This window comes from Oncorhynchus gorbuscha, linkage group LG11 (genome assembly GCF_021184085.1).
Source record: "Oncorhynchus gorbuscha isolate QuinsamMale2020 ecotype Even-year linkage group LG11, OgorEven_v1.0, whole genome shotgun sequence".
NCBI lineage: Eukaryota > Metazoa > Chordata > Actinopteri > Salmoniformes > Salmonidae > Oncorhynchus > Oncorhynchus gorbuscha.
Genome location: NC_060183.1, coordinates 15,649,769 through 15,675,091, shown reverse-complemented (window position 1 = coordinate 15,675,091; position 25,323 = coordinate 15,649,769). Strand labels below are relative to the sequence as shown.

Here is a 25,323-nt window from a genome sequence, read left to right as displayed (position 1 = left end):
AGAACAAAGTTCTACAGTATTAGTATAAAAGGGGATCATTATTGCGGTAATTATTGGAAACACTTCACATATTGATCATAGCTGCCAAGGATGGACATGAAGCAGCAGCCCTATTTCTCTGTCCCCCCTCCCATCCCGCTCACACCCCACTACTCTCTCACTCTCTTCCCTCACTGAGTGATGGTCACACACTGACTAAATGCAGGATGTTTCACTCAGGAAAAATATAATGTATCATTTTCAACATCGCAACTGATATCTGACAGTACATGGTCTGTGCACACAGTGGTCCTATTTTCCTAAAGGCCGTTCTACGTCGGGGGACTGGTGTAGATTCAAAATGGTGGTTGCGTGCCTGACGCTGAGGACTCTTGTCAGGTCTCTTCGGACCGTTCATGACAGTGCTGAGTGACACTTCTCTTCCTCTCTCTTCAGACGCACTACGGGGACGGGGAGTACATCATCAGACAGGGAGCCAGAGGGGACACCTTCTTCATCATCAGCAAGGGAAAGGTGACCAACCTTTTGATAATAGAGGTGCACGTATTAATGGTGCACGGCGTCAGTGGGGCTAGCCAAGGCCTGTCTACTACGGTGATTACGGTAGAGGTTAGCTCAATGTCAGAGAGTGGTAACCTCATCCTCCCGAGGGAATATCATCAATTTGTGATGGAACTCCTTGATGTTATAGCGTCATTTTATAACAGGCTTACTGGTCTAGCGTCCTTCCCCCTGCCATGGGGGTGGTGGGGGGGGGTCGGAAAGAAGGTCCAATATTAGAGCAATGAATGACTGCTGATCCCTTTCCTTACAGGTGAACGTCACCAGGGAGGATTCTTCCAATGACATGCCTGTGTACCTGCGAGGCCTGGGCAAAGGAGACTGGTTTGGGGAGAAAGCCCTGCAGGGGTAAGTTGGTTAGTCTTGTCTGTGGAAAGGTCCATAATATGAAGATTTGCAATACTGAAGGGGAAACGACTTCTTTCTAATCTCCTCCAGTACAAGAGTATGAAAGTTGGTGGAATATGTAACATGATTAGTATGACACACCAATATCACTTCACCAGGACTGAGAGGAAAATAGAGAGGTAAAGATAGGGTGATGGAGGGAGAGTGAACAGGTGTATTTCTCTGATGGAAAGGTGCTCTCTTTAGGCCACCTCAGTGTGTGTCTGAAGAGCCCCACCGTGTCAGAACAGTCAGCAGCCTCTATCAGATCCCTCTCATCACTGCATACCACTTAAGGCAAAGTCATCCTTAAGTTCAGATGTTCACATATTCCAATTCCTCCCGCTGCTGTATGTTGTTGACCTGGTAGAAAAGAGGCACTATTGCGCAAGAAGATTGTATCGTGGAAGAGAGGTAGTATTGTGGAAGAGAGGTTCTGTCGTGGAAGAGAGGTTCTGTCGTGGAAGAGAGGTTCTGTCATGGAAGAGAGATTCTGTCGTGGAAGAGAGGTTCTGTCATGGAAGAGAGGTTATGTCGTGGAAGAGAGGTTATGTTGTGGAAGAGAGTTTATGTAGTAGAAGAGAGGTTATGTTGTGGAAGAGAGGTAGTACGGTGGAAGAGAGGTAGTGTCGTGGAAGAGAGGTTGTATCGTGGAAGAGAGGTTCAGTCATGGAACAGAGGTAGTATTGTGGAAGAGAGGTTGTAGTGTGGAAGAGAGGTAGTATTGTGGAAGAGAGAGAGTATACTGGAAGAGAGGTTGTATAGTGGAAGAGAGGTAGTATAGTGGAAGAGAGGTAGTATCGTGGAAGAGAGGTAGTATTGTGGAAGAGAGAGAGTATACTGGAAGAGAGGTTGTATAGTGGAAGAGATGTAGTATTGTGGAAGAGAGGTAGTATTGTGGAAGAGAGAGGGTATCGTGGAAGAGAGGTTGTATCGTGGAAGAGAGGTTCTGTCATGGAAGAGAGGTAGTATTGTGGAAGAGAGGTTGTAGTGTGGAAGAGAGGTAGTATTGTGGAAGAGAGAGAGTATACTGGAAGAGAGGTTGTATAGTGGAAGAGAGGTAGTATAGTGGAAGAGAGGTAGTATCGTGGAAGAGAGGTAGTGTCGTGGAAGAGAGGTAGTATCGTGGAAGAGAGGTAGTATTGTGGAAGAGAGGTAGTGTCATGGAAGAGAGGTAGTATTGTGGAAGAGAGGTAGTGTCGTGGAAGAGAGGTAGTATCGTGGAAGAGAGGTAGTGTCATGGAAGAGAGATAGTATTGTGGAAGAGAGGTAATATTGTGGAAGAGAGAGAGTATACTGGAAGAGAGGTTGTATAGTGGAAGAGAGGTAGTATTGTGGAAGAGAGGTAGTATTGTGGAAGAGAGGTAGTGTCATGGAAGAGAGATAGTATTGTGGAAGAGAGGTAGTATTGTGGAAGAGAGAGAGTATACTGGAAGAGAGGTTGTATAGTGGAAGAGAGGTAGTATTGTGGAAGAGAGGTAGTATTGTGGAAGAGAGAGGGTATCGTGGAAGAGAGGTTGTATCGTGGAAGAGAGGTTGTAGTGTGGAAGAGAGGTAGTATTGTGGAAGAGAGGTAGTATTGTGGAAGAGAGAGAGTATACTGGAAGAGAGGTTGTATAGTGGAAGATAGGTAGTATTGTGGAAGAGAGGTAGTATTGTGGAAGAGAGGTAGTGTCATGGAAGAGAGATAGTATTGTGGAAGAGAGGTAGTATTGTGGAAGAGAGAGAGTATACTGGAAGAGAGGTTGTATAGTGGAAGAGAGGTGGAAGTATTTGTGGAAGAGAGAGGGTATCGTGGAAGAGAGGTTGTATCGTGGAAGAGAGGTTCTGTCATGGAAGAGAGGTAGTATTGTGGAAGAGAGGTTGTAGTGTGGAAGAGAGGTAGTATTGTGGAAGAGAGGTAGTATTGTGGAAGAGAGGTAGTATTGTGGAAGAGAGAGAGTATACTGGAAGAGAGGTTGTATAGTGGAAGAGAGGTAGTATTGTGGAAGAGAGAGGGTATCGTGGAAGAGAGGTTGTATCGTGGAAGAGAGGTTCTGTCATGGAAGAGAGGTAGTATTGTGGAAGAGAGGTTGTAGTGTGGAAGAGAGGTAGTATTGTGGAAGAGAGAGAGTATACTGGAAGAGAGGTTGTATAGTGGAAGAGAGGTAGTATAGTGGAAGAGAGGTAGTATCGTGGAAGAGAGGTAGTGTCGTGGAAGAGAGGTAGTGTCATGGAAGAGAGGTAGTGTCATGGAAGAGAGGTAGTATTGTGGAAGAGAGGTAGTGTCGTGGAAGAGAGGTAGTATTGTGGAAGAGAGGTAGTGTCGTGGAAGAGAGGTAGTATTGTGGAAGAGAGGTAGTGTCGTGGAAGAGAGGTAGTGTCGTGGAAGAGAGGTAGTATTGTGGAAGAGAGGTAGTGTCGTGGAAGAGAGGTAGTATCGTGGAAGAGAGGTAGTATCGTGGAAGAGAGGTAGTGTCGTGGAAGAGAGGTAGTATTGTGGAAGAGAGATGGTATTGTGGAAGAGAGGTTGTATAGTGGAAGAGAGGTTGTATAGTGGAAGAGAGGTTGTAGTGTGGAAGAGAGGTAGTATTGTGGAAGAGAGGTAGTGTCGTGGAAGAGAGGTAGTATTGTGGAAGAGAGGTAGTGTCGTGGAAGAGAGGTAGTATCGTGGAAGAGAGGTAGTATCGTGGAAGAGAGGTAGTGTCGTGGAAGAGAGGTGGTATTGTGGAAGAGAGATGGTATTGTGGAAGAGAGGTTGTATAGTGGAAGAGAGGTTGTAGTGTGGAAGAGAGGTTGTAGTGTGGAAGAGAGGTAGTATCGTGGAAGAGAGGTAGTGTCGTGGAAGAGAGGTAGTATTGTGGAAGAGAGGTTCTGTCATGGAAGAGAGGTAGTATTGTGGAAGAGAGGTGGTATAGTGGAAGAGAGGTAGTGTCGTGGAAGAGAGAATGTATCGTGGAAGAGAGGTAGTGTCATGGAAGAGAGGTAGTATTGTGGAAGAGAGGTTGTAGTGTGGAAGAGAGATAGTATTGTGGAAGAGGTAGTATAGTGGAAGAGAGGTAGTATCGTGGAAGAGAGTTCTGTCATGGAAGAGAGGTAGTATTGTGGAAGAGAGGTTGTATAGTGGAAGAGAGATTGTATCGTGGAAGAGAGGTAGTGTCGTGGAAGAAAGGTTGTATCGTGGAAGAGAGGTTCTGTCATGGAAGAGAGGTAGTATTGTGGAAGAGAGGTTGTAGTGTGGAAGAGAGGTAGTATCGTGGAAGAGAGGTAGTATTGTGGAAGAGAGGTTGTAGTGTGGAAGAGAGGTAGTGTCGTGGAAGAGAGGTTGTATAGTGGAAGAGAGGTAGTATCGTGGAAGAGAGATGTATAGTGGAAGAGAGTTAGTATCGTGGAAGAGAGAGTGTCGTGGAAGAGAGGTTGTATCGTGGAAGAGAGGTAGTGTCATGGAAGAGAGGTAGTATTGTGGAAGAGAGGTTGTAGTGTGGAAGAGAGGTAGTATCGTGGAAGAGAGGTTGTATAGTGGAAGAGAGTTAGTATCGTGGAAGAGAGAGTGTCGTGGAAGAGAGGTTGTATCGTGGAAGAGAGGTAGTGTCATGGAAGAGAGGTAGTATTGTGGAAGAGGGGTTGTAGTGTGGAAGAGAGGTAGTATTGTGGAAGAGAGGTTGTAGTGTGGAAGAGAGGTAGTATTGTGGAAGAGAGGTTGTAGTGTGGAAGAGAGGTAGTGTCATGGAAGAGAGGTAGTATTGTGGAAGAGAGGTTGTAGTGTGGAAGAGAGGTTGTATTGTGGAAGAGAGGTTGTATTGTGGAAGAGAGGTTGTATTGTGGAAGAGAGGTTGTATTGTGGAAGATAGGTAGTATCGTGGAAGAGAGGTAGTATCGTGGAAGAGAGGTTGTATAGTGGAAGAGAGAAGTGTCGTGGAAGAGAGGTTGTATCGTGGAAGAGAGGTAGTATCGTGGAAGAGAGGTAGTGTCGTGGAAGAGAGGTTGTATAGTGCAAGAGAGGTAGTGTCGTGGAAGAGAAGTAGTATTGTGGAAGAGAGGTTGTAGTGTGGAAGTCTTGTCTGTGGAAAGGTCCATAATATGAAGATTTGCAATACTGAAGGGGAAACGACTTCTTTCTAATCTCCTCCATAACAAGAGTATGAAAGTTGGTGGAATATGTAACATGATTAGTATGACACACCAATATCACTTCACCAGGACTGAGAGGAAAATAGAGAGGTAAAGATAGGGTGATGGAGGGAGAGTGAACAGGTGTATTTCTCTGATGGAAAGGTGCTCTCTTTAGGCCACCTCAGTGTGTGTCTGAAGAGCCCCACCGTGTCAGAACAGTCAGCAGCCTCTATCAGATCCCTCTCATCACTGCATACCACTTAAGGCAAAGTCATCCTTAAGTTCAGATGTTCACATATTCCAATTCCTCCCGCTGCTGTATGTTGTTGACCTGGTAGAAAAGAGGCACTATTGCGCAAGAAGATTGTATCGTGGAAGAGAGGTAGTATTGTGGAAGAGAGGTTCTGTCGTGGAAGAGAGTTTATGTAGTAGAAGAGAGGTTATCTTGTGGAAGAGAGAATATGTTGTGGAAGATCGGTTCTGTCGTGGAAGAGAGTTTATGTAGTAGAAGAGAGGTTATGTTGTGGAAGAGATAATATGTCGTGGAAGAGAGGTTCTGTCGTGGAAGAGAGGTAGTATCGTGGAAGAGAGGTAGTATCGTGGAAGAGAGGTAGTATCGTGGAAGAGAGGTAGTGTCGTGGAAGAGAGGTTCTGTCGTGGAAGAGAGGTAGTATTGTGGAAGAGAGGTTCTGTCGTGGAAGAGAGGTTCTGTCGTGGAAGAGAGGTTATGTCGTGGAAGAGAGGTAGTATCGTGGAAGAGAGGTAGTATCGTGGAAGATCGGTTCTGTCGTGGAAGAGAGTTTATGTAGTAGAAGAGAGGTTATGTTGTGGAAGAGAGAATATGTCGTGGAAGAGAGATTCTGTCATGGAAGAGAGGTTCTGTCATGGAAGAGAGGTTATGTCGTGGAAGAGAGCTTCTGTGGAAGGAAGAGAGGTTCTTGTCTGTGGAAGAGAGGTTCTGTCTAATCTCCTCCATAACAAGTGGAAGAATATGTAACATGATTATGACACACCAATATCGTGGAAGAGAGGTTATGTCATGGAAGAGAGGTTATGTCTCTGATGGAAGAGGTGCTTCTGTCAGTGGAAGAGAGGTTCTGTCAGTCAGGAAGGTTCTGTCGTGGAAGATCCTTAAGTTCAGATGTTCTGTCCTCCCGCTGGAAGAGAGGTTCTGTCGTGGAAGAGAGATTCTGTCGTGGAAGAGAGGTTCTGTCGTGGAAGAGAGATTCTGTCGTGGAAGAGAGGTTCTGTCATGGAAGAGAGGTTATGTCGTGGAAGAGAGGTTCTGTCGTGGAAGAGAGGTTCTGTCGTGGAAGAGAGGTTCTGTCGTGGAAGAGAGATTCTGTCATGGAAGAGAGGTTCTGTCATGGAAGAGAGGTTATGTCGTGGAAGAGAGGTTATGTTGTGGAAGAGAGGTTCTGTCGTGGAAGAGAGTTTATGTAGTAGAAGAGAGGTTATGTTGTGGAAGAGAGAATATGTCGTGGAAGAGAGATTCTGTCGTGGAAGAGAGGTAGTATCGTGGAAGAGAGGTAGTGTCGTGGAAGAGAGGTTGTATCGTGGAAGAGAGGTTCTGTCATGGAAGAGAGGTAGTATTGTGGAAGAGAGAGAGTATACTGGAAGAGAGGTTGTATAGTGGAAGAGAGTTGGTATTGTGGAAGAGAGGTAGTATTGTGGAAGAGAGGTAGTATCGTGGAGGAGAGGTAGTATAGTGGAAGAGAGGTTGTAGTGTGGAAGAGAGGGAGTATCGTGGAAGAGACGTAGTGTCATGGAAGAGAGGTAGTATTGTGGAAGAGAGGTTGTAGTGTGGAAGAGAGGTAGTATCGTGGAAGAGAGGTTGTAGTGTGGAAGTCTTGTCTGTGGAAAGGTCCATAATATGAAGATTTGCAATAATGAAGGGGAAACGACTTCTTTCTAATCTCCTCCATAACAAGAGTATGAAAGTTAGTGGAATATGTAACATGATTAGTATGACACACCAATATCACTTCACCAGGACTGAGAGGAAAATAGAGAGGTAAAGATAGGGTGATGGAGGGAGAGTGAACAGGTGTATTTCTCTGATGGAAAGGTGCTCTCTTTAGGCCACCTCAGTGTGTGTCTGAAGAGCCCCACCGTGTCAGAACAGTCAGCAGCCTCTATCAGATCCCTCTCATCACTGCATACCACTTAAGGCAAAGTCATCCTTAAGTTCAGATGTTCACATATTCCAATTCCTCCCACTGCTATATGTTGTTGACCTGGTAGAAAAGAGGCACTATTGCGCAAGAAGATTGTATCGTGGAAGAGAGGGAGTATTGTGGAAGAGAGGTTCTGTCGTGGAAGAGAGGTTCTGTCGTGGAAGAGAGGTTCTGTCGTGGAAGAGAGATTCTGTCGTGGAAGAGAGGTTCTGTCATGGAAGAGAGGTTCTGTCGTGGAAGAGAGATATGTTGTGGAAGAGAGGTAGTATCGTGGAAGATCGGTTCTGTCATGGAAGAGAGGCAGTATTGTGGAAGAGAGGTAGTATCGTGGAAGAGAGGTTGTTAAGTGGAAGAGAGGTTGTAGTATCGTGGAAGAGAGGTAGTGTCATGGAAGAGAGATAGTATTGTGGAAGTGAGGTTGTAGTGTGGAAGAGAGGTTGTATTGCGGAAGAGAGGTTGTATTGTGGAAGAGAGGTTGTATTGTGGAAGAGAGGTTGTATTGTGGAAGATAGGTAGTGTCGTGGAAGAGAGGTAGTATCGTGGAAGAGAGGTTGTATAGTGGAAGAGAGGTAGTATCGTGGAAGAGGTTGTATAGTGGAAGAGAGGTAGTATAGTGGAAGAGAGGTAGTATCGTGGAAGAGAGGTGGTATAGTGGAAGAGAGGTAGTATTGTGGAAGAGAGGTAGTATTGTGGAAGAGAGGTTGTTAAGTGGAAGAGAGGTTGTATAGTGGAAGAGAGGTAGTATCGTGGAAGAGAGGTTGTATTGTGGAAGAGAGGTTGTATTGTGGAAGAGAGGTTGTATTGTGGAAGAGAGGTTGTATTGTGGAAGATGGGTAGTATCGTGGAAGAGAGGTAGTATCGTGGAAGAGAGATTGTATAGTGGAAGAGAGGTAGTATCGTGGAAGAGAGGTTGTATAGTGGAAGAGAGGTAGTATAGTGGAAGAGAGGTAGTATTGTGGAAGAGAGGTTGTATTGTGGAAGAGAGGTTGTATAGTGGAAGAGAGGTAGTATCGTGGAAGAGAGGTTGTATAGTGGAAGAGAGGTAGTATAGTGGAAGAGAGGTAGTATCGTGGAAGAGAGGTTGTATAGTGGAAGAGAGGTTGTATAGTGGAAGTGGTGGAAGAGGTAGTATAGTGGAAGAGAGGTAGTATCGTGGAAGAGAGGTTGTATAGTGGAAGAGAGGTAGTATAGTGGAAGAGAGGTTGTATAGTGGAAGAGAGATAGTATTGTGGAACAGTCCAATCTGTCGATCAGTTGGGGTGTACGATGAAGTACTGCATTACAATGTAAAGTTATACATGCAAGCCTACTTTATGTGCAGTACAGTACAGATGAATGATAAAAGTGAATGTGACAGAAAAAAGGTTTTCTGCAAATCGGCTCCAATTACATTAATACTCTTTGTTTTTAATGGTTTCATGTCACTGTGTTAACCTAACAAAAGCTCTTCCCTTGACATGATATCTACCTGAAGTTCAGCCATTCTTCTCTGTCCTGGCATAGCTGTGGAACAATGTTAATCAGGTCATTGGTCCTGAGGTGTAGAAAGGATCAGCTATCACACTGACTGGTAAAGTCAATGAATGAAGACCTGGGGCTCCCTCTTTCACACAGTCAGACAGACAGTCTTTGAGTCAGTGTGGCGTGAGGACCGTTATAAAGGAGGGATTCAACTATATGATGGGTTTACAGGAGGCCACGACCTCTGAAGGAGCTTTATTGATTCCAGGAGTCGTGACGACCAGTGGGGAGAGGTGTTAACAAAGGAAGTAGTCAGGGTTAAGGCAGGTTAAACTGTCTTTATTAGAGAGGAAATGGACTGGAAGCTCTCACAGGCATGAAGGAAGGTGAATCGTTCTCCTCAGGCCAGTAGAAAGTGAACGGTGAGATTTAGAAAAGCTCACCTCTCGGCTTTTAATCATCTCCGGGGCAAGAGAAGGCTCAGACTCTGACATGAGGTGTTAACCTGATCACTTTTGAACAGGATGTTTTAATGCTGCAGCAGAATATGCATTCAGATATTTCATGTATAATAAGTACAAAGGGGAAGTAAACATATTCAAACCAAATCTTTTCTTGTCACCTCATTTGACATTAAACGATTTTCCTGAAAGCGAGTGCTTAGAATGGTAATTTGTTTTTGACATAAAGCCGAGAAGTAGTCCTTAACCACGCATTATATCATTCAGTAGTCCGTTAGGAGTCTACAGGCTGTTTTGATTGGCTGACTGGAGGCAGTGAGAGATAGGCACAGTGGTTTTGTGGCACAGTGACCTGCTCCCAGCTCGGATTAGAAGCGAGGAGACGAGAGAGAGGAGAAGGTATCAGGGAGGGATTATTATATCCAGTGTCAAGCTGTGATTGAAAGAGACAGTGCCTCCTGGTGTTCCCTCGAGCCATGTCAGCCCTCAGGTGGCGATGGTGGCTTCAGTGGTGGAACTAAGATTCAGTGGTGGAGCTAACATTTGCAACAGTTTGAAGTTTGGTTAAAAATAAATAAATATGTATTTACAAATATAAAACATACATTGACAAGAACGATGGACAATTTAACAACGTATATTCGTTGGTTCTGTTCCAACACTCACTCCATCTTGTGCCAATATCAGTTCTTTTTAAGTCTTGGTTCCAATAGAGATTGTCATTTGGATAGACTTTCTGCAAGGTTTTGTATATCTTACCTATCATATCATATCCTTTTTCTGACTCAAATAGAATTCCCTCAACATTGCTCTGATGTCCATAAGATTTCAGATCGACATTTTGTAAAATACATTCTTAAAAAAAAGATATACTCGGCCATAACAGACTTTATATGGGGAAATAAAACTCAGAATAAATTAAGTTGAACATGTTCCTAAATCTGAGGGTGGTTTTAACCTCCCAGACTTTGAGTTGTATCAACACACAACCCAAGGCTTTTACTTACAACGTATAGTTTAATGCACTAGAGAGGAAGAATGGGTACATATTGAAGAGGTGCATGCTTTTCCCCAGAATCTTCTCACGTGTCTGTTTTCAATGATGGAGCGAAGCACATTAACAACTTCATAGTTACGAACACTATAACAACTTCATAGTTAAGAACACTATAACAACTTCATAGTTAAGAACACTATAACAACTTCATAGTTAAGAACACTATAACAACTTCATAGTTAAGAACACTATAACAACTTCATAGTTAAGAACACTATAACAACTTCATAGTTAAGAACACTATAACAACTTCATAGTTAAGAACACAATAACAACTTCATAGTTAAGAACACAATAACAACTTCATAGTTAAGAACATAATAACAACTTCATAGTTAAGAACACTATAACAACTTCATAGTTAAGAACACTATAACAACTTCATAGTTAAGAACACAATAACAACTTCATAGTTAAGAACACTATAACAACTTCATAGTTAAGAACACTATAACAACTTCATAGTTAAGAACACTATAACAACTTCATAGTTAAGAACACTATAACAACTTCATAGTTAGGAACACTATAACAACTTCATAGTTAATAACACTATAACAACTTCATAGTTAAGAACACAATAACAACTTCATAGTTAAGAACACTATAACAACTTCATAGTTAAGAACACTATAACAACTTCATAGTTAAGAACACAATAACAACTTCATAGTTAAGAACACAATAACAACTTCATAATTAAGAACATAATAACAACTTCATAGTTAAGAACACTATAACAACTTCATAGTTAATAACACTATAACAACTTCATAGTTAGGAACACTATAACAACTTCATAGTTAGGAACACTATAACAACTTCATAGTTAATAACACTATAACAACTTCATAGTTAAGAACACTATAACAACTTCATAGTTAGGAACACTATAACAACTTCATAGTTAATAACACTATAACAACTTCATAGTTAAGAACACAATAACAACTTCATAGTTAAGAACACTATAACAACTTCATAGTTAAGAACACTATAACAACTTCATAGTTAAGAACACTATAACAACTTCATAGTTAAGAACACTATAACAACTTCATAGTTAACATTATGACATGGAAGAAAGTGAAACGGATCCTACAAGGACCAAAATCACTCCCTAAAAGCACATCCATTTGGAACAATCCTTGAATAGCTTTTTCAGAATTCACCAATAAATTGGCCCACATTGAAAACTAAATGCACAGAAACCAGAAATGACTTGATAATTAGGAAATACAATTATTTCCATACCAGAATTAAAAAGCCATTTTGGACTGACCAACGTAGACATTTTCAAAGAGCTGCAACTTAAACGTTTTATATAGCTTCTGTTGTTCTTCAGAAAGAATAGTACATGAAAGCTTGAACAGATCAAGTATAGTAATTCAATCTGAAACCTGAAGGTGTAAACAGACAGTTGAATATGGTTCTACTGAATAATGTAGATAATACAATTATGAATCACATTAAGGCATAAGAATGAGAACAGAATTTGTTTTTATAGATTGTACAGTTGAAGTCGGAAGTTTACATACACCTTAGCCATGTACATTTAAACTCCGTATTTCACAATTCCTGACATTCAATCCGAGTAAAACTTGCCTGTCTTAGGTCAGGTAGGATCAACACTTCATTTTAAGAATGTAAAATGTCAGAATAATAGTAGAGAGAATGATTTATTTCAGCTTTTGTTTCTTTCATCACATTTGTAGTGGGTCAGAAGTCTACATACACTCAATTAGTATTTGGTAGCATTGCCTTTAAATTGTTTAACTTGGGTCAAACGTTTCGTGTAGCCTTCCACAAGCTTCCCACAATAAGTTGGGTGAATTTTGGCCCATTCCTCCTGACAGAGCTTGTTCAGCTTTTTCAGTTCTGCATACACATTTTCTATAGGACTGAGGTCAGGGCTTTATGATGGCCACTCCAATACCTTAACTTTGTTGTCCGTAAGCCATTTTGCCACAACTTTGGAAGTATGCTTGGGGTCATTGTCCATTTGGAAGAACCATTTGCAACCAAGCTTTAACTTCCTGACTGATGTCTTGAGATGTTGCTTCAATATATCCACATAATTTTCCTTCCTCGTGATGCCATCTATTTTTGTGAAGTGCACCAGTCCCTCCTACAACAAAGCACTCCCAAAACATGATGCTGCCACCTCCGTGCTTCACGGTTGGGATGGTGATCTTCGGCTTGCAAGCCGTTTTTCCTCCAAACATAACGATGGTCATTATGGCCAAACAGTTCTATTGTCACGTCTTGACCTTAGTTCCTTTTTTATGTCTCTATTTTAGTTTGGTCAGGGCGTGAGTTGGGGTGGGCATTCTATGTGTTCTATGTTGTTGTATTTCGATGTTTGGCCTGGTATGGTTCCCAATCAGAGGCAGCTGTCAATCGTTGTCTCTGATTGAGAACCATACTTAGGCAGCCTGTTTTCCCACTATGGGTTGTGGGTAGTTATTTTCTGTTTAGTGTTCTTGTTGCACCTTACAGAACTGTTCATTTGTCGGTTTGTAGTTTTTATTCATCTTCATTCAAATGATTATGAATACGTACCACGCTGCACTTTGGTCCTCTTCTCTTCTGCGACGATTGTTATATCTATTTTTGTTTCATCAGACCAGAGGACATTTCTTCAAAAAGTACGATCTTTATCCCCATGTGCAGTTGCAAACCGTAGTCTGGCTTTTTTATGGTGGTTTTGGAGCCGTGGCTTTATCCTTGCTGAGCGGCCTTTCAGGTTATGTCGATATAGGACTTGTTTTACTGTGGATATAGATACTTTTGTATCTGTTTCCTCCAGCATCTTCACAAGGCCCATTGCTGTTGTTCTGGGATTCATTTGCACTTTTCGCACCAAAGTACGTTCATCTATAGGAGACAGAACGCGTCTCCTTCCTGAACGGTATGGCGGCTGCGTGGTCCCATGGTGTTTATACTTGCGTACTATTGTTTGTACAGATGAACGTGGTACCTTCAGGCGTTTGGAAATTGCTCCCAAGGATGAAACAGACTTGTGGAGGTCTACATTGTATTTTCTGAAGTCTTGGCTGATTTCTTTCGTTTTCTCATGATGTCAAGCAAAGAGGCACTGAGTTTGAAGGTAGGTCTTGTAGTACATCCACAGGTACACCTCCAATGACTCAAATGATGTCAATTAACCTATCAGAAGCTTCTAAAGCCATGACATAAGTTTCTGGAATTTTCCAAGCTGTTTAAAGGGACAGTCAGCTTAGTGTATGTAAAGTTCTGCCCTACTGGAATTGTGATACAGTGAATTTAAGTGAAATAATCTGTCTGTTAACAATCGTTGGAAAAATTACTTGTCATGCACAAAGTAGATGTCCTAACCGGCTTGCCAAAACTATAGTTTGTTAATTAAAAGAAATTTGTGGAGTGGTTGAAAAATGAGTTTTAATGACTCCAACATAAGTCTATGTAATCTTCTGACTGCAACTGTATGTGTTTTGTTGCTAGACTGAATACACCATTTAAATTGTGTCCATATAATTGGAAAACGCAATAAATGTATTGTATCTCACTGGGGTTTCCTCTCGTTAGTTAATTGGCATTAAAATTCTTGTTTTTTTTTCCCACACAACAAACAAAGACAAGGATATCTTGTTCTACGCTGCTTCGATGTTCAGAGTAGCAGTCACAGCCCTGAACAGCTAGGACATAATGAGCTAGGGTGGTGTATTAGTTAGACTTTGAAAGACGCTATATCTCCAAATCGGCCTCTCTCCCTTTGATCTCTCCTTTTGTCTTAATTAGCACACAGTCTTCTCCATTATTACTGTGTTTAGCAAATCAATCAGTGCTTGAGAAAGGGGCCGTGCTGTTTACCCAAGATGCTGACATTGATCTTTAGCGATATGTGCATGCTAGAGCAGCCTTGGGGGAGGAGGGGAGTGAGTCGTGAGGAGTTGACTACAGACAGGACAGCACTATAGTCCTTGTGGTTAAATGGTTTTAAGTGGATTACAGGCTTTGATGTGGAGGAGGTTGTATGCTAAGTGGACTTTCACATCTGCTTTAAACAAAACACCATGTCCCTCACATTAAGGCTAATTATTGGCTATACGGGAGATGTCAGGACTCCTCTCTCTCTCTCTCTCTCAAACACACAGGACGCACACAAACACACGCATCTTCCTTTTTCCTTCTCAGCCACACATACAGTACCTGCCTGGACTTTGCCCAAGAATCTTTAGCACCAACCTTTAGCTCAATTCATCGCCAGAGCCTTCCAGCTACTGAGCCAAAGAGAGCAGACTGGTCAGCAGAGTGAATGTCTAATTTCGCCGGAGTTAGTTTGGCAGTTGGCATGAGCAGTCTGACCAGCTCTAAGCTACTTTACAAAGCCTTTGTTTTTCCTGGCATCTCTCCTAATCTGTGGAATTTCTTGGCTGGGTTGTGATAAACTGAGGCCTTAAATGCCTATGGCATTTATATTTCCCCCTAGTCTTTGTTCTGTGCAGACATTTCCGGTGAGATTGACAACCATAACCTTTCCTCCGGGCTGCTCTCTCACTGGTTGTTGATTGGCGTTGGTGAAGGCACGGTCTACTAAGGCTCAAATTGATCTCTGGAGCATGGCTGTGCCGGGCTCAATCTAGCCGGCATCAATGCCCACTTTCACTGCCTCTGTCTAGGTTTCTCTCTCTCTCTCTGTCTCTCTCTGTCTCTCTCTGTCTCTCTGTCTCTGTCTCTCTGTCTCTCTCTGTCTCTGTCTCTCTGTCTCTCTCTGTCTCTGTCTCTCTGTCTCTCTCTGTCTCTGTCTCTCTGTATCTCTCTGTCTCTGTCTCTCTGTCTCTCTCTGTCTCTGTCTCTCTGTCTCTCTCTAAGGCAATGCATCTCAGTGCTAGAGGCTTCCGACAGACACCCTTGTTCAATTCCAGGCTGTATCACAACCGGCCATGATCAGGAGACCCATAGAGCAATTGGCCCAGCGTCGTCCGGTTTCGCCCGGTGTTAGCCGTCATTGTAAATAAGAATTTGTTCTTAACTGACTCGCCGATGTTAAATAAAAACATATATTTCCAATAAATAAATATATATTTTTTCTAGTACCCTCCCTCGAAGCTCATAGTAGTTATAAAATGTTTGATGTGGGATATGTTTCTCTCTCCCTAGCCAGGATATGTGGCATCCTGTCTCTAGAAAGCTCTCCTCTCATTTCACTGGGAGGTATCTGGTGATATAGCAGCTGTGGTCTATAGTGTACTGTAGATGTTTCCATCTCCCTGCCATGATACGTGCTAATTGGCTTGAAGAATGGCATCCTGCTCCCTCGTTGGGAGGTAGCGCCTTACACATATCAGCTGTGTACCGAAGCATTGAAATTAATGTGTAAGGCTAGGTGGGTGGTCGGCTAGCAGCAACTGTGATGTATTCTGTGTGAAATGGCCACCTCAGCCTGAGCCTTTTGAATCCCAGCATGTTCTTGTGAAGTCCAGGGAATTGTTGCCTCGTCCATGAGCAGTGGGGGAAATCACAGCTGTTCTCCCTGGTCTGTCTATGAGAGGGCTCATTTGTTACACTGAGCTGGATATTCCCCTCTCATTCTTCCCTCTCTCCCTCTTCCTTTTCCCCTCTGTCACCAGATAGTTCTGTCAAATCCTCTAGAAGAATACACCTGGTCTCACTGGTATGGTCCATGGAGACAGTCTGGACTGGACAGCTCAGGGCAGCCAGCTGATTGCATGGAATATAGGGTATCAGATGGGGTGTCTGGGTATCCTATGACACATGGAGGAATGTTGCTTCCATGTCTATAATTTAACAGAGTTGCTGCTAGAAATGTGTTCATTTGCCAATAGAAATGAGTTCATAATGCATGTTCTAGAATGCCACTCAAGCCAATCACAAGCAAGTATTCAACAATTCCATGGTATAAGTAACCCTATTGAATTCATGTCAATTAATGTTGTATGCTGTATGGTATTACTAGCAAGGTGTATTTTTGGTTCCTTATGAAATCATCTGGGCATCCCCCATTCAGTGATGCCGATATACACTACATGCAGTTACATGCATCCACCAATAAGAACTTAGTCTAATAGTCTTCGGAAGTGGTCTCATGGTATATTTGTCTCTTACTGATATCTTGCAGTTGATGCTCTTTAGGGATAACAATTTACTGGTACTCTAGGCTCAGGAAAACCTACAATAGATAGCCTCTTTCAGCAATGTGTTGTAGCTCTAAAGTACCATCCCCTCTGTGTTGATGGACAGTGTGTTATTAACTCTTTCACCTCTCTGTAATTATCATGCTGCACAGCTGCTGGATGTGACCTTTCACAAGCATCATTTAGGAGAAGACCCTCTCTCTCCCTCAGACTAATATCAGTTGAGCTAGTGCCAGACTGGAGTGTGTGTGTGTGTGTGTGTGTGTGTGTGTGTGTGTGTGTGTGTGTGTGTGTGTGTGTGTGTGTGTGTGTGTGCGTGCGTGCGTGCGTGCGTGCGTGCGTGCGTGCGTGTGCGTGCGTGCGTGAGTGCGTGCGTGCGTGCGTGCGTGCGTGCGTGCGTGCGTGCACGCGTTTAAAAGAGTGTGTGGATGTTTTCACAGGTGGATCGCAGGTCATTATAGATACCACTGACACAGATTAAAGTGATTGGGGGAAGACTTCTTCAGGTTACGGTGAAGGGGATTCCAATGACAGCATAGATAACTAGAGATTACGATCATTACTATTTACAATTTATAGGATGTGTTGAATGCTATGTTTGCAAATCCTTATTCACATTTTTCGAAAACATTATTCCCTTAAGGCTAAATCTAACTAGAATTTAACATGAATATTACTTTCTGAATGAACAGTGACTTACGTCCAAGAGTGAGGAACATGGGTATACCTTAGACTGATGTGTTGTCACTTTGTGTCCCCACAGTGAGGACATCAGGACGGCTAATGTGATCGCTGCTGAAGCTGTCACCTGCCTGGTCATTGACAGAGAGTAAGTAGTTTCAAGATGTATTTGTTACACTCACACAAGTAAAGTGAAACGCTTAACTTAAATGCCCTTCCCAACAGTAGGGTCGTAAAGGGAGGTTTGTTACTGGAAACCTTACAAGTAAAGATTACCAATAAACTACCAGCATTTTGGTATCTTAGATTGTCTTTTTCATTAACCTGTTGCGACGAGCAATCCCGTATCCAGGATCCTATTTATAGCCTCAAGCTCATTACCATAACGCACCGTTAACTATTCATGAAAATCGCAAATGAAATGAAATAAATATATTAGCTCTCAAGCTTAGCCTTTTGTTAACAACACTGTCATCTCAGATTTTCAAAATATGCTTTTGAACCATAGCTAAACAAGCATTTGTGTAAGGGTATTGATAGCTAGCATAGAATTAAGCCTAGCATTCAGCATGCAACATTTTCACAAAAACAAGAAAAGCATTCAAATAAAATCATTTACCTTTGAAGAACTTCAGATGTTTTCAATGAGGAGACTCTCAGTTAGATAGCAAATGTTCAGTTTTTCCAAAAAGATTATTTGTGTAGGACAAATCGCTCCGTTTTGTTCATCACGTTTGGGTAAGAAAAACCCTGAAAATTAAGTCATTACAACGCAAACGTTGTTTAGAATCAATCCTCAAGGTGTTTTTCACATATCTATCGATGATAAATCATTCGTGGCAGTTGACTTTCTCCTCTGAAGAAAATGGAACGCGCATGGAGCTGGAGATTACGCAATCATTTCGACGGAGGACACCAGGCGGACACCTGGTAAATGTAGTCTCTTATGGTCAATCTTCCAATGATATGCCTACAAATAGGTCACAATGCTGCAGACACCTTGGGGAAACGACAGAAAGTGCAGGCTCATTCCTGGCGCATTCACAGCCATATAAGGAGACATTGGAACACAGGGCATTCAAAATCTGGACCATTTCCTGTATGAAATTTCATCTTGGTTTCGCCTGTAGCATTAGTTCTGGGGCACTCACAGATAATATCTTTGCAGTTTTGGAAACGTCAGAGTTTTTCTTTCCAAAGCTGTCAATTACATGCATAGTCGAGCATCTTTTCTTGACAAAATATCTTGTTTAAAACGGGAACGTTTTTTTATCCAAAAATGAAAAGAGCGCCCCCTATCTCGAAGAAGTTAATAAGGCTATTTTCTCTAGAAACTCATGTACAATATGGACAATACGATTTAAAAAAAAGTTATTCAAGTATAAATTACTAGAGATATAAAAAGATTGGCATAGATTTTCTGTTAATCACTGAAGAGTCTGGTAAATTACTGAAAGCTTTGCATCCATTCCCAACAGTGCAGTATTGAATATCTAAATAGAGCAGTAGCCTGTAGGGTAGTAGTAGTAGCCTGTAGAGTAGTAGTAGCCTGTAGAGTAGTAGTATTAGTCTTTAGAGTAGTAGCCTGTAAGGTAGTAATAGTAGACTGTAGAGTAGTAGCCTGTAGAGTAGTAGCCTGTAGGGTAGTAATAGTAGCCTGTAGAGTAGTAGTCTGTAGGGTAGTAGTAGTAGCTTGTAGAGTAATAGTAGTAGCCTGTATAATAGTATAATTAACCTGTAGAGTAGTAGTAGCCTTTAGAGTAGTAGCATGTAGCATAGTAGCCTGTAGAGTGGCAGTATTACCCTGTAGTGTAGTAGCCTGTAGAGTAGTGGCCTGTTGGGTAGTAGTGGTAGCCTGTAGAGTAGTAGCCTGTAGAGTAGTAGTAGCCTGTAGATTGGTAGTAGTATCCGGTGGAGTAGTAGCCTGTAGAGTTGTAGCCTGTATAGTAGCAGTAGTAGCCTGTAGAGTAGTAGTAGTAGCCTGTAGAGCAGTAGCATGTAACGTAGTAGCCTGTAGCGTAGTAGCCTGTAGGGTAGTAGTAGTAGCTTGTAGAGTAGTAGTAGTAGTAGCCTATAGAATAGTGGTAGAAGCCTGTAGAGTAGTAATTGACTGTAGAGTTCAGCCTGTAGGGTAGAGTAGTAGCCTGTAGAATAGTAGTAGTAGCCTGTATGGTAGTAACCTGTGAAATAGTAGTAGTAGCCTGTAGAGTAGTAGCCTGTAGAGTAGTTGTAGTAGCCTGTAGTAGCCTGTAGAATAGTATCCTGTAAAGTAGTAGTGGTAGGCTGTATAGTGGTAGCCGGTAGAATAGTCGCCTGTAGGGTAGTAGCATATAGAGTAGTGGCCTGTAGGGTTGTAGTAGTAGCCTGTAGAATAGTAGCCTGTAGAGTAGTAGTAGTAGCCTGTAGAGTAGCGGCCTGTAGAATAGTAGCCTGTAGAGTTGTAGCCTGTAGATTAGTGGTAGTGGCCTGTGGAGTAGTGGCCTGTGGAGTAGTGGCCTGTAGGATAGTAGTAGCCTGTAGAGAAGTAGCCTGTAGAGAAGTAGCCTATAGAGTAGTAGTAGTAGCCTGTAGAGTAGTAGCCTATAGAGTTGTAGTAGTAGCTTATAGAGCAGTAGGCTTTAGAGTAGTTGCCTGTAGAGGAGTGGCCTGTAAGGTTTTATTAGTAGCCTGTAGAGTACTAGCCTGTGGAGTAGTAGCCTTTAGAGTAGTAGCAGCCTGTAGAGTAGTAGTAGCCAGTAGAGTAGTATCCTGTAGAGTAGTAGCCTGTAAAGTAGTAGTAGGAGCCTGTAAAGTAGTAGTAGTAGTAGTCTGTAGAATAGTGATAGAAGCCTATAGTGTAGTAGCTTGTAGAGTAGTAGTAGTAGCCCATAGAACAGTAGTAGTAGCATGTAGAGTTGCAACCTGTAGGGTAGTAGTAGTAGCCTGTAGAGTAGTGGCCTGTAGAGTAGTAGCCTTTTGAGTATTAGCCTGTAGAGTAGTTGTAGTAGCCTGTAGAATAGTAGTAGTAGCCTGTAGAATAGTAGTAGTAGCCTGTAGAATAGTAGTAGTAGCCTGTAGAGTAGTATCATCAGATCAAATGTATTTATATAGCCCCTCTTACATCAGCTGATATCTCAAAGTGCTGTACAGAAACCCAGCCTGAAACCCCAAACAGCAAGCAATGCAGGTGCAGAAGCACGGTGGCTAGGAAAAACTCCCTAGAAAGGCCAAAACCTTGGAAGAAACCTAGAGAGGAGCCAGGCTATGAGGGGTGGCCAGTCCTCTTCTGGCTGTGCCGGGTGGAGATTATAACAGAACATGGCCAAGATGTTCAAATGTTCATAAATGTCCAGCATGTTCAAATAATAATAATCACAGTAGTTGTCGAGGGTGTAGCAAGTCAGCACCTCAGGAGTAAATGTCAGTTGTCTTTTCATAGCAGATCATTAAGAGTATCTCTAACGCTCCTGCTATCTCTAGAGAGTTGAAAACAGCAGGGCTGGGACAGGTAGCACGTCCAGTGTACAGGTCAGAGTTCCATAGCCTCAGGCAGAACAGTTGAAACTGGAGCAGTAGCAAGGCCAGGTGGACTGGGGACAGCAAGGAGTCATCATGTCAGGTAGTCCTGAGGCATGGTCCTAGGGCTTGGGTCCTCCAAGAGAGAGAAAGAAAGAGAGAAAGAGAGAATTAGAGAGAGCATGCTTAAATTCACACAGGACACCGGATAAAGCAGGAGAAGTACTCCAGATATAACAAACTGACCCTAGTCCCCCGACACATAATCTACTGCAGCATAAATACTGGAGGCTGACACGGGAGGGGTCAAGAGACACTGTGGCCCCATCCGATGATACCCCCGGACAGGGCCAAACAGGAAGGATATAATCCCACCCACTTTGTGAAAGCACAGCCCCCACACCACTAGAGGGATATCTTCAACCACTAACTTACCATCCTCGGACAAGGCCGAGTATAGCCTACAAAGATCTCCGCCACGGCACAACCCGGGGGGGCAACCCAGACTGGAAGATCACGTCAGTGACTCAACCCACTCAAGTGCCTCACCCCTCCTAGGGATGGCATGAAAGAGCACCAGTAAGCCAGTGACTCAGCCCCTGTAAAAGGGTTAGAGGCAAAGAATCCCAGTGGAGAGAGAGGAACTGGCCAGGCAGAGACAGCAAGGGCGTTTCGTTGCTCCAGAGCCTTTCCGTTCACCTTCACACTCCTGGGCCAGACTACACTCAATCATATGACCCACTGAAGAGATGAGTCTTCAGTAAAGACTTAAAGGTTGAGACCGAGTCTGCGTCTCTCACATGGGTTGGCAGACCATTCCATAAAAATGTTGCTCTCTAGGAGAAAGCCCTGCCTTCAGCTGTTTGCTTTGAAATTTTAGGGACAATTAGGAAGCCTGCATCTTGTCACCGTAGCGTACGTGTAGGTATGTACGGCAGGACCAAATCGGAAAGATAGGTAGGAGCAAGCCCATGTAATGCTTTGTAGGTTAGCAGTAAAACCTTGAAATCAGCCCTTGACTTAACAGGAAGCCAGTGTGGGTAGGCTAGCACTGGAGTAATATGATCAAATTTTGGGGTTCTAGTCATTCTGTAGAGTAGTAGCCTGTAGAGTAGTAGTAGTAGCCTGTAGAGTAGTAGCCTGTAGAGTGGTAGTAGTATCCTGTGGAGAAGTAGCCTGTAGAGTTGTTGCCTGTAGAGTAGTAGTAGTAGCCTGTAGAGTAGTAGTAGTAGCCTGTAGAGTAGTAGCCTGTAGAGTGGTAGTAGTATCCATTTAACATTACATTAAGTCATTTAGCAGACGCTCTTATCCAGAGCGACTTACAAATTGGTGCATTCACCTTATGACATCCAGTAGAGCAGTCACTTTACAATAGTGCATCTAAATCTTAAAGGGGGGGGTGAGAAGGATTACTTATCCTATCTTAGGTATTCCTTAAAGAGGTGGGGTTTCAGGTGTCTCCGGAAGGTGGTGATTGACTCCGCTGTCCTGGCGTCGTGAGGGAGTTTGTTCCACCATTGGGGGGCCAGAGCAGCGAACAGTTTTGACTGGGCTGAGCGGGAACTGTACTTCCTCAGTGGTAGGGAGGCGAGCAGGCCAGAGGTGGATGAACGCAGTGCCCTTGTTTGGGTGTAGGGCCTGATCAGAGCCTGGAGGTACTGAGGTGCCGTTCCCCTCACAGCTCCGTAGGCAAGCACCATGGTCTTGTAGCGGATGCGAGCTTCAACTGGAAGCCAGTGGAGAGAGCGGAGGAGCGGGGTGACGTGAGAGAACTTGGGAAGGTTGAACACCAGACGGGCTGCGGCGTTCTGGATGAGTTGTAGGGGTTTAATGGCACAGGCAGGGAGCCCAGCCAACAGCGAGTTGCAGTAATCCAGACGGGAGATGACAAGTGCCTGGATTAGGACCTGCGCCGCTTCCTGTGTGAGGCAGGGTCGTACTCTGCGGATGTTGTAGAGCATGAACCTACAGGAACGGGCCACCACCTTGATGTTAGTTGAGAACGACAGGGTGTTGTCCAGGATCACGCCAAGGTTCTTAGCGCTCTGGGAGGAGGACACAATGGAGTTGTCAACCGTGATGGCGAGATCATGGAACGGGCAGTCCTTCCCCGGGAGGAAGAGCAGCTCCGTCTTGCCGAGGTTCAGCTTGAGGTGGTGATCCGTCATCCACACTGATATGTCTGCCAGACATGCAGAGATGCGATTCGCCACCTGGTCATCAGAAGGGGAAAGGAGAAGATTAATTGTGTGTCGTCTGCATAGCAATGATAGGAGAGACCATGTGAGGTTATGACAGAGCCAAGTGACTTGGTGTATAGCGAGAATAGGAGAGGGCCTAGAACAGAGCCCTGGGGGACACCAGTGGTGAGAGCGCGTGGTGAGGAGACAGATTCTCGCCACGCCACCTGGTAGGAGCGACCTGTCAGGTAGGACGCAATCCAAGCGTGGGCCGCGCCGGAGATGCCCAACTCGGAGAGGGTGGAAAGGAGGATCTGATGGTTCACAGTATCGAAGGCAGCCGATAGGTCTAGAAGGATGAGAGCAGAGGAGAGAGAGTTAGCTTTAGCAGTGCGGAGCGCCTCCGTGATACAGAGAAGAGCAGTCTCAGTTGAATGACTAGTCTTGAAACCTGACTGATTTGGATCAAGAAGGTCATTCAGAGAGAGATAGCGGGAGAGCTGGCCAAGGACGGCACGTTCAAGAGTTTTGGAGAGAAAAGAAAGAAGGGATACTGGTCTGTAGTTGTTGACATCGGTGGGATCGAGTGTAGGTTTTTTCAGAAGGGGTGCAACTCTCGCTCTCTTGAAGACGGAAGGGACGTAGCCAGCGGTCAGGGATGAGTTGATGAGCGAGGTGAGGTAGGGGAGAAGGTCTCCGGAAATGGTGGAGTAGTATCCTGTAGAGTTGTAACCTGTAGAGTACTAGTAGTAGCCTGTAGAGTAGTAGTAGTAGCCTGTAGAGTAGTAGTAGTAGCCTGTAGAGTTGTAGCCTGTAGAGTAGTAGTAGTATCCGGTGGAGAAGTAGCCTGTAGAGTTGTAGCCTGTAGAGTAGTAGTAGTAGCCTGTAGAGTAGTAGTAGTAGCCTGTAGAGTAGTAGCCTGTAGGGTAGTATTAGTAGCTTGTAAAGTAGTAATGATAGTATCCTGTAGAATAGTATTAGTAGCCTTTAGAGTAGTAGCCTGTAGAGTTGTAGTAGTAGCCTGTAGAGTAGTAGCCAGTAGAGTATTGGCTTGTAAGGTTTTATAAGTAGCCTGTGGAGTAGTAGCCTGTAGAGTAGTTGTGTCCTTTATGGTCGTAGTAGTGGCCTGTAGAGTAGTAGCCTGTAGAGTTGTATCCTTTATGGTCGTAGTAGTGGCCTGTAGAGTAGTAGTCTGTAGGGTAGTAGCCTGTAGAGTTGTAGCCTGTAGGGTAGTAGCCTGTGGAGTAGTAGCCTGTAGGGTAGTAGCCTGTAGAGTTGTATCCTTTATGGTCGTAGTAGTGGCCTGTAGAGTAGTAGCCTGTAGGGTAGTAGCCTGTAGAGTGGTAGCCTGTAGGGTAGTAGCCTGTGGAGTAGTAGCTTATGGAGTAGTAGAGTAGTAGTTGTATTCTGTAGAGTATTAGCCTGTTGAGTATTATCCTGTAGAGTAGTAGCCTGTAGAGTAGTAGCCTGTAGACTAGTAATAGTAAACTGTGGGGTAGTAATATTAGACTGTAGATTAGTAGCCTGTAGAGTAGTAGTAGTAGTAGCTTGTAGACTAGTAATAGCAGACTGTGGTGACTGTAGAGTTGTAGCCTGTAGAGTAGTAGTCTGTAGAGTTGTAGCCTGTCAGGGTAGTAGCCTATAGAGTTGTATCCTTTATGGTCGTAATAGTGGCCATTAGAGTAGTAGCATGTAGAGTAGTTGTATTATCTTGAGTTGTAGCCTTTGGGGTAGTAGTGGTAGCCTGTAGAGTAGTAATATTAGACTGTAGGGTAGTAGCCTGTAGAGTTGTAGCCTGTATGGTAGTAGTAGTGGCCTGTAGAGTTGTAGTCTGTAGAGCTGTTTCCTGTAGGGTAGTAGCCTGTAGAGTAGTATTAGTAGCCTGTAGCGTAGTAGTAGAAGCCTGTAGAGTAGTAGCCTGTAGGGTAGTAGTAGTAGTAGCCTGTAGGGTAGTAGCCTGTGGAGTAGGAGCCTGTAGAGTAGTAGCCTGCAGGTTAGTTGAAGTAGCTAGCAGAGTAGTAGCCTGTAGAGTAGTAGTAGTAGCCTGTAGAGTAGTAGCCTGTGGATTAGGATCCTGTAGGGTAGTAGTTGTATCTGTAGCGTAGTAGTAGTAGCCTGTAGGGTAGTGGCCTGAATTTTTTATTTTTTTTCCCCTCATTTAACTAGGAAGGGCTCATTGAGATTTGAAATCTGTTTTTCTCGAGCTTCCTGGTCAACATAGTCTGCACCAAGTCATTACACAATTATAGACAGACAAGATTAAAAACTACAGGCAATCTAATACAAAAACAGAGAATTCACAAGAGTATAACAAAATCCTTAAACAGCAAATTAAAAACATTGACAGGTCAGGGAATCAGCCTTAAAATCCTTCATCAATGATTTAAAAACACCAATCGGGACAAGTTCTTCCAGTTTAAAATGATTTTGCAAGGCGTTCCAAGCTGATGGCGCAGAGTACAATAAAGCCCTTTTGTCAAATTCAGTCCGGACTTTTGGAACAGTTAGCACGATAAAGTCCTGCAAATGAAGAGAGTACCCACCACGTTTCTGAACAATAAAAATGCCCCCCAAAAATGGCAGTAAACACAAAGTGGCATTGTAAATAGAAGAATCCCAGTGACTGAGCCTACA

At 43.5% G+C, this 25,323-nt stretch overlaps 1 protein-coding gene across 2 annotated transcripts in view; it reads left to right on the top strand.

The window, feature by feature from the left end:
• LOC124048150 (cGMP-dependent protein kinase 1) overlaps positions 1 to 25,323 on the top strand; it is a 78,728-nt gene that overhangs the window by 21,792 nt on the left and 31,613 nt on the right. For both annotated transcript variants that reach the window (XM_046368630.1, XM_046368629.1), the window contains exons 3-5: positions 436 to 513; positions 815 to 909; positions 17,097 to 17,162. In XM_046368630.1, coding sequence (XP_046224586.1) covers positions 436 to 513; positions 815 to 909; positions 17,097 to 17,162 — 239 coding nt within the window. The remainder of the gene's footprint in view (positions 1 to 435; positions 514 to 814; positions 910 to 17,096; positions 17,163 to 25,323) is intronic.